General features: G+C 36.6%; 1 protein-coding gene across 1 annotated transcript in view; it reads right to left on the bottom strand.

The window, feature by feature from the left end:
* Positions 1–2,444: 2,444 nt before the first annotated feature.
* Positions 2,445–14,178, bottom strand: part of LOC134853378 (uncharacterized) — a gene marked incomplete in the record, with an annotated part of 65,147 nt that continues 53,413 nt past the window's right edge. The window contains 11 exon segments of the mRNA XM_063869365.1: positions 2,445–2,756; positions 3,395–3,488; positions 4,299–4,435; positions 4,526–4,702; positions 7,740–7,874; positions 8,344–8,438; positions 8,882–9,099; positions 9,381–9,584; positions 10,024–10,179; positions 10,572–10,789; positions 11,107–11,229. Of these exon segments, the coding sequence (XP_063725435.1) occupies positions 2,540–2,756; positions 3,395–3,488; positions 4,299–4,435; positions 4,526–4,702; positions 7,740–7,874; positions 8,344–8,438; positions 8,882–9,099; positions 9,381–9,584; positions 10,024–10,179; positions 10,572–10,789; positions 11,107–11,229 (1,774 nt within the window).

The raw sequence follows: 14,178 nt of genomic DNA on the forward strand, positions 1-14,178 counted from the left end.
TTTTGACACAATTTTTTATATCACCTGAAAGATATTGTAATTTTGATTTCAAACTCAAAATGATATCTCACCCGTGATTTTTTTTTGGTAAAGTTATGCGGGTTTAAAATTTTCCAATTTGGGCAATTTGGAACAACTATGGCGTGATAGATTTCGGTTTGCATAATTAGTGCTTAAGCTGCGATCAAATCCATTCGATCAAACCCGTGTTAGAAATTGTTCCAAACTGGTTGAAACAGGCTATTCATACTGAGTGATACGTTACTAGGAGCGAAATCTATCACTGATACGAGCAATTTTGTTGTTTTTTCAAGTTTCATAAAGCTATGCCTTGACCAGATTCAAAACGTCCACTTATCGCGTCAAAGTCTTTTTTCTTTTTTTTCACCTGTATTATTTTTGAAATCTGGTTAAAACATAGCCTGAAAGTATGTATAAGCAATCTCACGAACCCTAAAATTGGTTCAAAATAGATTTGAAACTGAAAATAGTTTCCTATTATATAGTTTCCTGTACAGAATAAATGAACCACGTTTGATTCTTTAAACATAGTTGGCCCATAGTTGTCTATAATAAAACTATGTTACAGACCAAAAATTCTCAAATTTACTCTGAAATTACTGGCACAGTACTAGTTTCCTCAGAGGGTACCCAAAAGAAAAACACTGCAAATTTCACTGCAAACATTATCTAACTGCAAACTTCATCATCAACATTAAATTTCACTGCAAACTTTATCTCACTGCAAACTTTATCTCCAACATTAAAGCGTTGTAAGATTTAGCTTTTTGACTGGCTGAACTAATTAATTAGCGATTGATTTCCGATTTGTATTGTGCTTGACTTGACGCTTAAATTGTTTTTCACCCTGCGCAAAAATCGTTCCAAACTGAGTTGAGACAAATCAAGTCAGGTTTGTCAATGTGGTTCTAGACTCCATATTCCTCTTTCTTTCAGGTATTTAACCCTGACCAACTAAGAAGTATTTAACCCTGACCAACTTTGAAAAAGGGGAATATTTTTGTATTTGGGTGTTTAGTTTATTTTTCTTTTTTTTTGTTTATCACTCGAATTCACCGCTACAAATACCGGTTGGAAAATTTTATTGTTCCGACTTTCGATACGAAAGTAACGGAATATTTGTGCTCGGGGTGGGTTTTTTTATTCTTCAGACAAATTTCGACTTTTTAACTAGCCATTTTTGAGGGAATTTATTTATATCATTCGAAAACTATTGTTGTCGTGAACTTGAATTTGAAAAGATATTTCAACTGTGATTATTTTTCATAAAGTTATGAAGGCTTAAAGATTGCCATTTTGGCCAATTTGGGGCAATTAACGCGCGATATATTTCGCGCTATTAACGCGCAAGCGGAGAACTAATCCGTCTTAAAATCGTTCCAAATTGGTTGAAAGAAGCTTAATTGCCGTAATTGATTTGTTACAATGAGCGAACTCTATCCATTTGTACTTCAAATGGCGTGTGGGGGGATGATTTTCATAAAAAACTTCAAATTTTAGAAAAAAAAATTCATTTTGTTTTATTTGATTTAACTTTTTAATGTTATTACTGCTCCATAAAACCTTAAAAGGCTGTCGGAACATTCAGGGCTTCGCCCTGATACGAGCAGTCTTGTTTTTTTTAATTCGAACTAGTAAAGCGAGCGAGCACGCCTTATTTATGTCGTTTACAATAGCGTAATTATACCAAATTTTGATTTTACTCAATTAAAAATATTTTTTGGAGATTTTCAATTCCGTTTTGGGAATCAAAACTTTCAAAAATTCAAAAAAATTTCTGCAAAAAAAAACTTTATGGTCGGAACATGCTAGTTTTGGCCAAATAACCCTAAAGTTTTTAAAACCATTTTTGGCGTCAATCTACAATAAACTTTGGGGCGCCGAATCAAAACATGCTGCTAAATGAGAAAGGTTTGCCATTTTCAAAAGTTCGCCTGCAGCGCAGATAATTTTGGTAAAGTAGGATCCTCATTATAGTTTTCAGAAAATTTTGAAACTTAAATGAAAACCTACTGAAAATCACGCTTTCATATACTGGTTTTCTAACATTGCTGAAGTTTTAGCTGACTATTACACATTTTGAACAATTGAGTTTAAAAACAAATTGTCATTGGAAGTTAATTCCAAAAATAAACAAAAAAATAAATCTACGATTAGTCTTTAAGAACATATTTCACAACTTTTCATATGAAAAGCCAACAAATCAAATTTATCTTCACAATTTCAAGAATTATCTCCAAATAAACAGCTAAACGTGTATGCAATTTAAAGAACTAATAAGACCTTGTGTTTAGGTATCTCTTTAAACTAATTGGCATGATTGGTTGGGAACTATATTTGAATCAAGTTGGGTTTAGATAAGTGCTTTGGGCTAAAATTTGAGGCAATTTCATTTTAAAGATGGGTATTAGGCATGGTTGGGTGGGGTGGGGTGGGGGTAGTTGGTGTTGGGAGGAATCGTGATGAGACCCAGAAGGGAGAGGGGGGGGGGGTTTGGGGGCGATGGACAATTTGGGGGTCATACATATCTAGGCTCTGGGGGTGATGGTAATGGCAGTTGAGTAGTATGAGTTTGATGGGGAGGATGATGTGGGTGGGGGTGAGGCAGTGATGAAAGGGGGAAGGAGTGTGGCTGGTGATGGTTCTGCATGTTCTTCATGCTGGCTGAGTTCATCTGGTGTCTTCTGTAGTTCTGTGTTAACATCTTCTTACGTTCTTCTTGTCGCCGCTTATATCTAAATTACAAAACCAATTTTAAGTTCCAGGAAAAAAAATTTCAAAAAAAATTTGTTATTTCAATGTTTACTTACAGGAAACTCAAAATGAATTTTCACGTAAATACTCACAAAATCAGTTCTTAAGAAATTTAGAAAAAAATACCACACTAAACTGTAGTCAATGATAATTGTTTTTCAAAAAAAATTTCTGAAACTGGTTTGTTCCAGGCCATATTCTCGGCCAGACTTAAGTATTTTATTTCTGCTTCAAAATTTGTTTCCAGCGAACTCAATCAAAAGTTTGTTTAGTTCCTGAAAGTCATACAAAGTCATCCTAAAGATGGTCAGATAGTATAAAGGGAGGCAAATTATTCCAAAAAAAATTAAGTAGAATGAGCTATCTCACAAAAATTTAACTTATCTCACAAGAACTTTTATAATCAGTCTAAAATTTTTTTTATGTATAATCAACCTAAAAAAACCAACAGCCGCATAAATCAGCCGAAAGTACGGAGCTGCAACATGAAATTTAAGAACCAGGTACAAAAATCTAGACTATTTCAAAATGATGTAAATTTTGACTGATTCTTCATTCACACTTCATCCTGCTGCAATCACTGCAATTAATTATATACCCATTTGAATTCTCTTCTCACCTGCTGGATATGACGATTCTGTGCAGGTCGAATATGAGCTCACAGAACTCAAACACTGTGATGATACTCAGTCCCAGCCACAAGCCCAGTGCACCTGGAATACATTGAGAGGTATGAGTTAACTTAAGGCTAGTGGTTTTTCCTTGGTATTTATATCAACATACAAACTTTCACCGAGTTTCGTATAACCTTACTGTCAATACTGGCAAGTCGTATTTTTATGTTTTGGGAGCAAAAAATGAGAGCAACATATAATAAAAATCTAATCACTGAATGAGCACCAACTTGAGCAAGCGCAGAAGATAATTCAACCTGTTGAAGCACCGCTGAGAACTTTCAATTGAGTACACTCTTCTATGGACATGATTGATAAACTTAGGTGCCAATTAACCAGAAAAATTAAAAGTTTTTAGATTAAAAAAAAAACTGAAATTTTGAACTAGATATTTCGTTTATCTTGGCAGCTTATTAAAAAAATTTTGTTAACTTAATACGAGCAAAAAAACATAAAATTAAACAGATTCCAGGCTTGAACATTATTTGCTTTACTTCAATTTGTACGATATTATTTTTCGGGTGTGCGCTTTACGGCCCTTTATTTGAGAGCTGTTTTGCCCCTGTTTCTGTTTAATAACTCAAAGTGTTTTTTGGTTGTTTTTCTGGGCTGGGAATGGTTGCCTCACCAGCAGAAAATTGATCGTTGATCATGGCGGGCATCGAACCGCCGACCTTTTGATTGAGAGTCAGAACAAATATGTATAAATAATTGTATGGCTTACTCAGTCTCCGTGTAGTGTCCCGCGTATTTTGTATCTCCTTGTCTATTTTTTAAAGATATTTTTCTAAAGTATTTGGCAATTAAAAAAGCTGAATTGGTTCTTAAAATTATTTGTTAAATAATCACCTCCGATATTGGACAACAGATGTTCCCACCCGTACTGAGGCTGCTCCCTCACGTGTTCGTAAGACAGAGCCTCGAAATACACTTCCACTCGGAGAAAGTTCTGTCTTAACATCTCCATCATGTCACGTTCGAACCATCTACACAAGAGCAAAAAAGAAATTAATTTGAGTAGGAAAAGTTAAATTCGATTTCAATCTCAAGTTTGTTAGTGTGGGTAATTTCATTACCTGTAGTACATGGTGTCGTTGAATGGGAGGTGGTCTAGGTTGATGGAGTTGTACTGGTCTGGGTTGGATGAGTCCTGTTTGTGCTTCTTGATCACTGCTATCCTCGCCTTCACATACGGAATCAGGAAGTCTTTTGTGGTCTCACGAACTAACTCACTCTCGTCTTTCAGCAGTCGTCTAAAAGAAAAAAAAAGAAAAAAGTAAGAAACGTAATAATCATAATAATTAAAATAAGATTATATATTTTAAAAAATTTTTAATTAAGAGACACCTGCAACCGTGCTGGCTTAATGGTGTCATCCCATACGATTTCATTTTGTATTTGGACCTTTTTATAAATAATTTTGTAACTAGTTATCTTTTGGAAACAATTTCTTATGATTATTATTACTATTAAAATTATCATTATACTTATCATAAGAATCATAACAATATTACTCATCATGATAAAAAACATTTGTTTTCAAGCTAATATATCATAAAAGGATGTTAAAAATACGCATTTTCAACCACGGAACTTTAGTCTGAGAGATAGTTATGGACTTTCTGCTCCGTTTTTACCTATCACTGATAGCATAGATTGTGAATGATTTAAAATATTGTACAAAAACTCAACTCAATCAACCATTTTTCATGAAGACCAATCTGTAGGCAGACTCAGAACAATAAGCAACTGAAAACGCTTGCCATAGACGCGGCACTGGCTATTAGCGATCGCTTGCTCCGCTGGGCTTCTATTCGGCACGAGTGTTCTTGTGCGCGTAAATTTTTGTTTTGCCAGTAAATTATCTTATTGTGTTCTTGCAATTAATAATTTTTGTTAACAAATCATGTGATAATTGTCCTGGGAAGCTTGAACCACGACTGAGCGTCCTTTTGAGTCTGTCAATCGATCATGCATCAGTTTATCAGACATTGGTCTATTAAAAAACTCGTTTTTCATTTTATGTGGTAAAAGATAGTTCTGTTAAACGATCACTCCGCCCTTAGGTTGCTTAAAATATTGTCAGAAACTAAAATACCTATTAAATTATCAAAGCAAGCACCACACCGGAATACTTTATAATGAAACATACATATCAAATGCATAAAATTTTGCTAAAAAAAAGTTTCGAAGTTTTCTCACGGAGAACTTTGACGTCATCAATCTATGCTTCAATTTAAAAAAAACTCTCTCAGAATAACGACTGGCACTGTAGTTTGCTTAATACTCGTTTATTTGATTTTTATTGCAGAAACGTTTAATAGTATACCCGATTGTTTTGCAGAATCTTAGAAAAAAGTCCAAAGTTGCTATTTATAATTAATTAAATTTCCTCAAACAAAACTTTGAATATCATTTTCAAGCATGTTCGGTTTAAAAAAAATTTATATTCGTAGGTTAGTTTTTCACTGTTTAACTGTTTGAAACTATGATTTAATTGTTTTTTTTTCCATAAGAACGCCATGCGGATGACCGGCCTATTAGAATGCGAGCCGAAACGCAATCAGCAATAACAATTAGTGTGCGGCTTATTGTCCCTTGAATACTTAAAGCAGAAAACTTTGGAGTAGAAAAAACGTTCACTAGTTGTCAAGGCCGCGTTGACATAAAAAAGAGGCCTTGGCAGAAATCAAAGACTAAACATTTTAAACGAGCATGCTAACGAGCACGCATGCTAATGTTAACCACCATGCTCGTGCGCAATAAAACCAACAAGAATAAAATTACAAAGTCTGAAGTTTATAAAACAAAGGTTATTATTGAATAAAGTTTCCAGGTTCAATCTCTCATGTAATATAAAACAACTTCATTTTTTATTGTTTCGAACACCAAGAAAGAGAAATAACTTTGGATTCAAATGCATTCCCACAGGCAAAACTCGTCGCCATATTTGAACAGCCAGGAAATTTTATTGATACATCAAAAAAAAGCTTTTCCGCTCGTGATTTGAATTGCGTAAAAAATTGAATCATGTTTTTAGTGTAGAAAAGCAGCAGTTTAAATATTATCAGTTTTTTTTCTAGCATGAAAAATAAAAAATGGGTGAAATGAGCTGCAAAAGGGTGCGTCGGAATGTTTTTGAAGAGAATTGAAAAAAATGTTTTTTTCATGCCGCCAAGCTAGACTAAGCAAGTCACATCCATGAGCAAAAACTTGTTTTTATAAATTTTGCTTGGTAATTTCAGTACAACTATTGATTTGTACAGGTGAAATTTTTGAAAACTTTACATTTTAACGCATCAAAGGTCCTTCACGAATTACCACAAACCTTCACAAGCTTAAATGTTTGCAAGAAACGCAAGCAAAAAGCAGTGGAATAAAAACTTTAAAAAAATTGGGAGTTTTAAAGAAAATAACGTATGGCCCTAAAGCTTTCAGAATTTCAAAAACTCTTTCATTGACACTTTTTGATAAATTTAGCCTAAATTGAAGAAACTGGATCTAGAAGTAACACTATGATTACCCTGGCGTTTTCAAACATTTAAATACTCTTTCGAAACTCGAACGTGTTCACGTTTGTTTCGCGTCACTTCCAGTTTTGTTTGTAACTGATGACATAGTTAAATTTTCTGTACGAAAATGAATTCCAATCGTGCAAAGTGTATGTATGCAAAAACGCTTCTATAAGGGCAAAAACATAAATAAATTCTTTTTTGTTATTATTAGAGCATTTCAGATTTGATAAATAAAAAAAGTAAAAACGTCGACTTTACTGCTCTTCAAAACATCATTGACACAAGAAAAATCAAAAATTACAAAGAAAAAATTGACGAAAAAGTAAAAAAAAATAACTCAGTTTACGTTAATTTTGATACATATGATCGGATAAATCTGAGCTACTTGCACTGTCGCCATACTTGGCTATCTTTGTTCTTGTTATACTTTAGTTTTAGCCCGTAACTCATATTGATCTAGTTTGCTTCCCGTTTTCAAATTCATGCAGTTTTGATGAAAAAGCAGGCGTGTGCCGCTTATGTATATTTAACCATGATGTACTGAAGGGTGCCGTCAAATTAAGACGTTTTATTCACAACTTTGCAGTGTTTTTGGTTACTTTTCTGGGCTGGGTAATGTTGCATCACCCTCAAGCATTGAGCACGGATCATGGTGGGCCTCGAACATCCGACTTTTCGGTTGAGAGGCGGAGACACAATTATTTCACAGCACTTCTCGTCGATAAATCGGAAATCAGCTTTTTTGAATCAACATAAAACATGAACTCTGTTGTACCTGATCATGTGGTGCATATATTTGGTGTTAGGCCAGGTGCTCTCGGAGACAATCTTGGTGAAGAACATCTCGTGGCATGGCTGCGAACACTGGCAGCCGAATTGGCCCGACTGGTAGCCACCATACACTGATTTCCTAGATAAATCATGGATCTCTTTAACTAACTCGGACCTCCCCCACCCTACGCCTAGGGTACCAAGTAACGAAATGCCAAACCTAAAAAGAACTAATTCAACTGTTAAGCATATCTGCAATTTGTACCTTAGTAAGGAATCCCCCATTTGCAAATAGGGGGATAGTAAAATAATTCCTATATCAGATTGCACCTTGACAATTAAGAATTGGGAAAACACGGTTTTAATTAATTATGCTACAAAATACTGCGAAAATCCTCAAAACATTAGGAAACTGCATTTTAGAAAAAAAAATACATGTTTTTCAAAAATGTTTGAGCATTTTTAAACGCAGAAGAATCTTTTTTCAAAAATATATATAGAATGACGCTAACAAAATTGAAAATGCTTTGTCCGTTTGGGTTGGTGTTGCAAGAGTTATAACGGAACACTCTAGGTGATGACTAATGGCTAAATGGCGTTGTTTTCACCTGCAATGTTCCTGTGTGATGTTGACAATGTTGCAGAGCGTGACTTTCTCCAGTAGTAGCGAGTCCACACAGCCACATGTTTCCAGCAGTTGGGCCTAGAGCACCATAAGAAAGCATTAGATCTCAAAGTAGCATTCTGGTATCTCTTGCCATATCAGTTTGGCTACGACAAGTTAAATTAGTGTATAATTGACGTCTTCTGTAGATTTGTACCAAAACACAACCCCCTTCCCCTATACATCTCCCAAACTTTCGAAGAATGGATGGAACGACAGGAAAATTGCAATTTCGATGCGTGTACTTTAGGAAATCTCATGTTTTGAGAAGTGGTCAAAATCAAATTGATCCTACAATTAAAAAAAAACGTATCATAACTTCAGAAAACAAATTTTTAAAAGTCATACATTGAAATGAGTGTGGGTAAATAAAACCAACAACGAACCTGAATGCAATAAGAAAAACGTATCAATAACTTCAGAAAACAAACTTTCAAAAGTGATACTTTAAAATAAGCGTGTATAATTAAAAAACAACGGACCTGAATGCACATTTTGCTGCATCCCAGATGTGAGTATCCATAGAGTCCAGAAGAGGCACCTGCAGAGCTACTGTCTGTTTGGTTGCTCCTTTCCCTGCTCTGTTGTTGTCTCTTGGTCCTGTTGTTCCTCTCCAGAGTGGCCTGCATGTTGGGGGGCCATGAATGGACACAGCTGCCATACCTCCCTGTCTGACGGGAGAGAGTCTGCTGTCGAACACCTGTGAGAAAATTAGTTAGATTTGGAATCATAATAAAATTGCTTCCAATTTGCCGGAAATAGTTATTGGATAAATTTTTGAGCATTTTTCCTTCAGTTAATTGTTCATTGAGGTTGAAAAGGTAGAAAATTTCTTTTTCGCCCTAAAAATCCAAACAAATTTTTTTTTCTTAAAATTATCATAAAATTGGTTTTTATTTAAGATAACTACTCGCTTGTCGAAAGCGAAAAACTCCCAACGTTGATGACTCATATGAAAGTTCTTAGTTTGGGTCTCCTGACCTATGCTTGTGTGTCTGCCTGGCGTGAGTGTGATTCCTAATTCATCTGGAAATGGCTGCACTTTTGGGTCCTGGATAGACAGTCTGGCGCCTGTTCTGTGGGACAAGATACCCAGATAGTTGGCCACATCTAGGAAGATGGTCAGTTGCAGTGCATGGCGCACACCAGCTTGGGAGATGTTGTGCAGCTGCGATCCATTTTGACCTAGTTGAGAGAAAAACTACAACTACTTTATTCGATTTTCACCTGAACCTGAAATAAAATATAATTTCTTCTAGAATTGTTGGCCTAACTATGAAAAGTAAAGTATTATGATTCAACATCAACGAAGAAAAGATCAAGAAAAAAACATTTTTCATGTAGTACACTTTGTTTGCATTATATTTAAAAAACTCAAAATGACCTGTTCTAAGACTTGATTTTTTGGATCTTGTCAACAATTTTTCACCCCTACTGCAATAGGGGGGGGGGAGGAGATTCGTTACAAGGTGCCAAATTCGTATATGCTTAACTGTTCAATTCTTTCTTTATAGGGAGAGGGGGGATTCGTAACAAGGTACCATAGAGGGGGGGGGGGGGGGTAGTTAACAAGATCCGATTTTTCATATTCATAAAACTGGAAGGTTTTTTGGTAATTGTTTACCTGAGGCGTCGTTGAATGTCCAGCAGTTTCCGTACATGTCGTTCTGGAACTCAGTGAACCACTGTTTGGAACAAGTCTTGCCATCGAATGTGCACTGGATAATGAACTCATCCTGCTGGTGACCCAGTAGTTTGATCTCTTCTCGGGTCATCATTCCTGCAAGGAGAAAGAAAACAGGTGGGAAAAATCAGGTGAATTAAGAAGAGATGTAAAGGAATTAGTTTTCAAAAGAAATAATTTTCAAGCAAGACTGAAGTTTTGGCAGAATGGTTTATGATCGTTTCTTAGGTTTGAAAATGTCTGAAGTGAAATTAATTGTAATTAAATTGGCAAACAGTTTTGTCAGCTTTTTTCCGCTGAAAATTTAGAATTCGGGATTTACTGGCGCTATTCATCACAAAAATTGGGAAAAGATTGCCCAAGTACTTTCCCAACAAAACATCAATCCTCAAAAGGGAATCTTCACACACACACACACACACACACACACGCACACACACACACATACACACACATACATACATACACACGCATTCACATATACATACCTAAGTCTACAACATCACTGTAATCCTCGTGTTTTGACGTCTCGTAGTAGATCTGCCAGTGTCTATTGGACACTAGATTGGAAGTGTCTCCAAGAATGCTTCCCAATTCCCCGTTCTTGTCTTCGTCCTTGATGCAGAACTGACATGTCTTAGCGCAGTGCTCCTTCATGAATGTGTAGTGGCTGTTCGAAATTTCACAGTAGTTTTTGGCCGCCCATCTGGAAAAGAGACAATAGGTGTTTTTGAAGAAAAAGTCTAAAACTTTTGATTACTTTCCCAGAAGAGCCAGATAAAAGATATATAACAAATGAGCCCAGGCACGGATTATTAAATCCTCGGTATAAACGAGACGTCAGAACTCTTGAAACTTTAGTGACATCTAAATAGTTGATCTTTTTTTAAAGTTTCACGGGCTGATCACTTGCTTCCAATTCTAGAACAGAATCAAATAAATAACCATCAATTTTTTCCATATCAGAGACTATTCAACAGACAACTGTTTGAAAAAAATTTGGAAACAACCAAATCTGCTTGCCTCGGACACGACTTGTATTTGTCGCTGATGTCGCTGCATGTCACTCTGATGTCACAGTCCCTCTCGTCCACGGGAGTATCGCAGTCCTGATACCCATCACACCTCCACTCTTTCTTAATACACCTACAAGAAGAATATTAATCTACAAGCATAAAATAATTCTATAAGAAGAAAATAAATCTACAATACTTCTACAAGAAGAATATAATTCTACAATAGTTCTACAAGAAGAAAATAAATTCACAAAAATAAAATAAACTACAAAATAAAATTATTCTACAAGAAAAAAATTAATAATATATATATATATAACTTCGTAATACACCTGGAAGTAGAGTATAGATTAAGTTTTAAAAATTGAGTATTAGATTGGGTTTTCAGCTTGTTAAAAATTAGGATAAAATTTAGGTTTAATTCGGTTAAACTTAAACTAAGACTAGTTTAAGACAGGTTGGTTTTAAGATCCCTAAAAGTTTGTTGCAGGCTTTTATCTAAGTTTAGATTAAAAGACTAAGAGTAACTAGGCTAAACTAAGAGTTAAGTAAAAAGGTTGAATTAAGAATTAGTTGCTCAGAATTGGTTACGTATCAATAAAGATTAATGATCGGACACTAGATCTGCCAAAAGCTGTTTTGCTTTTGGCAGGTATTTAAATTAGTATGACCATAACTGAGTATAACTTAAAGGTTAAAATATCACATTTGACATTCCCCGCGAAATTTCAGCTAAAGCATAAACTTTCGGCATGCAAAAAAAATATTCTGGCTCAGGGATGAGGTAGTGGGTAGCCTGGTCGGGATAGCCCCACGTTAGCGCCCGATGGATAGGACGTTAGCACCTGAATGTTAAGATGATGGGTTTACCCAACGAAAGCACCCGATGGGTCAAGTAATGGTTTATTATACATAAATGATTGTACTGCGCTAATAAGGACTCAATGTTGATAGCTAAAGCGACTAAGAAATAGTACGCTATTCTGCAATAGATCAGTAACGTAAGTATACTAGTCCAGCCGAAAGGTTATCTTATCGGCGGAGAATTGGATCACAAAAGCAAAAGTACCAAAGCTCATATCGAGAACAGTACTAAATTTACTGAAAATTACAAAATACAAGTTTTTCAGAAGTTTTAGTTTTGATGTGATGTTACTACTCCTCGGTGGGGTCTAAACGGCATCCCGGTTTGCGGCTCGATTAACGGTCCACTTCCTCAGTTCGTCGAGCGTCATTGGTCGCCTAGAAGTTCTATCGCCGAAATGATAGAAGGGGTATTTAACCAGTCTGGATCGAATACGATCGGTGTTGGTGTTGCCTCAATCGATTCGGAGGGAAAGCCCGATGGGTGGAATTGTGTCGTACGAACCTCAGGGCTGAATTGAACCTTCCTGGGTGAGATAGTTTGAGAGGGTGATACGAGGAACTTTACATCACTCGACTGCTCAGGTCTTTCTTCTGATAAGTAAACTGTCGCTGGATGCGATGTCGAAGATGTTGTCGGGGGGGGGGGGGGGATTAGGTCTACTACGTCAACTTGGTGGCTTTCCAATTCGATAGTGGTCGCTTCGATCGTTGAGCAATAAGGAGATATGTGAACTCGATGAAGTGCTTGTTCAACTGGCCTCTCGTCCGACTTGTCTACTAGGCTAGTAAACACTCTCTCCCCCAACATTTTCGGAGGTTGTCTAGATCGCATGGGTCAAGTGTTGTGTCGAGCATAGGTGTCAGGCAGTTTTTTAGAAGGAGGTGATTTCACTGGTGACGACGCCTTCTTTTTTGCCGTGCCGGACAATTTAGCTTTTATCTTGCTAGAGGAGGGATCTTTTAGCTGGTTTTCCCTATCCGCCATTGAGTCCGGTTTAGCATTCCCTTCGGTTTGTTCTGCTCCGGGATACTCCGGGTAGTTTGGTATCCCTTTGTTGCTGGTCTCTACTTCTTCGTGGTTGTCCAGGAAGATGAGTGGCGGGATTAGATGCGGGACTGAACTATTATCGCCAGAGTCAAGGTCGATCTCTGCCTTTTCTATTTTTGGTTCAGACTGGTTCGGGATTTCAACTTTAAGGTCTGCTTGATCTTATGGTGGGCGTTCCGTTTGATTTTCTAGATCGATTATAGTTTTAGTCTTTAGCTCATTTAGCGAGATTAGGTCGCTGGCATCGTCGTCTGATAATGTTTCGACGGGAGGGTTCGTCGCTCTGCTTTTGTTTTGACTAATTCTAGAATAGTGGGCTTTGCCCGCGGGCCTGACTCGTGGTCACTTTCGAGGCCAATGGGAAGCCTCAGCCGTTTCCGTTGTTCTTCCTCCTCTCTCAGGAGTGTCTCTCTCAAACTATTCATTGCAGCGTTCCGCCCCAATATCGAGCTCTTCGAATTTGGCCTGAAGGTTTCTTTTCTTTTTGGTCGCCTTTGAACTTCTAAAACCGACGTTTCTTTGGGATTCTCCTGCAGGTTAGCCCGGGTATTTTCTTTATCGTGAGACGTTTGTTTGCGACCTTGCTGCACTCCTGCAATGCTTTGCAAAATGACCCTTACGGCCGCACTTATTGCAGTTCCTAACCTTGGCTGATCATTTAGTTAGGTTTCCTTTCTTAAACTGCTGACCACAGTTACGACATTTATTGTTTTCGACAATACTTAGGGTCGGTTCGGTATTTACATATTGTGGTCTTTGCGCCGCCTTATAGACAGGGAATTTTAGGTATTGCTGGTGGATTTTGGTACTTTTGTCGTGGACAAGTTCGTAGGACAGCACGTTTTCTGGAGTCAAGTATTCGATACATAGTTTCTTCTGTATCTCGACATTTTGCAGATTTGTAAAAAAAATATCTCTGACTAATTCTGACTCAAGTTCTCCCAATTTACAATTTTTTGCCAACTCGGATAATGTTTCCTGGAATTTCTCTAAACACTAACTTTCTTTTTGTCTTCGGCTGAAGAATTTATATCTTTCGTAGGTTAGATTAGTAGAAACTGTAAGAGAAGTTTTTAGTAATTCCCAGAATTCAGCAAAGTTAATATCCAGTATTCTTTTTCCAGGTTTTTTGTGTGAGAAGCATTTCTGTCCTTCTCTTCCAAG

Source organism: Symsagittifera roscoffensis, chromosome 8 (assembly GCF_963678635.1).
Source record: "Symsagittifera roscoffensis chromosome 8, txSymRosc1.1, whole genome shotgun sequence".
Taxonomy (NCBI): domain Eukaryota; kingdom Metazoa; phylum Xenacoelomorpha; order Acoela; family Convolutidae; genus Symsagittifera; species Symsagittifera roscoffensis.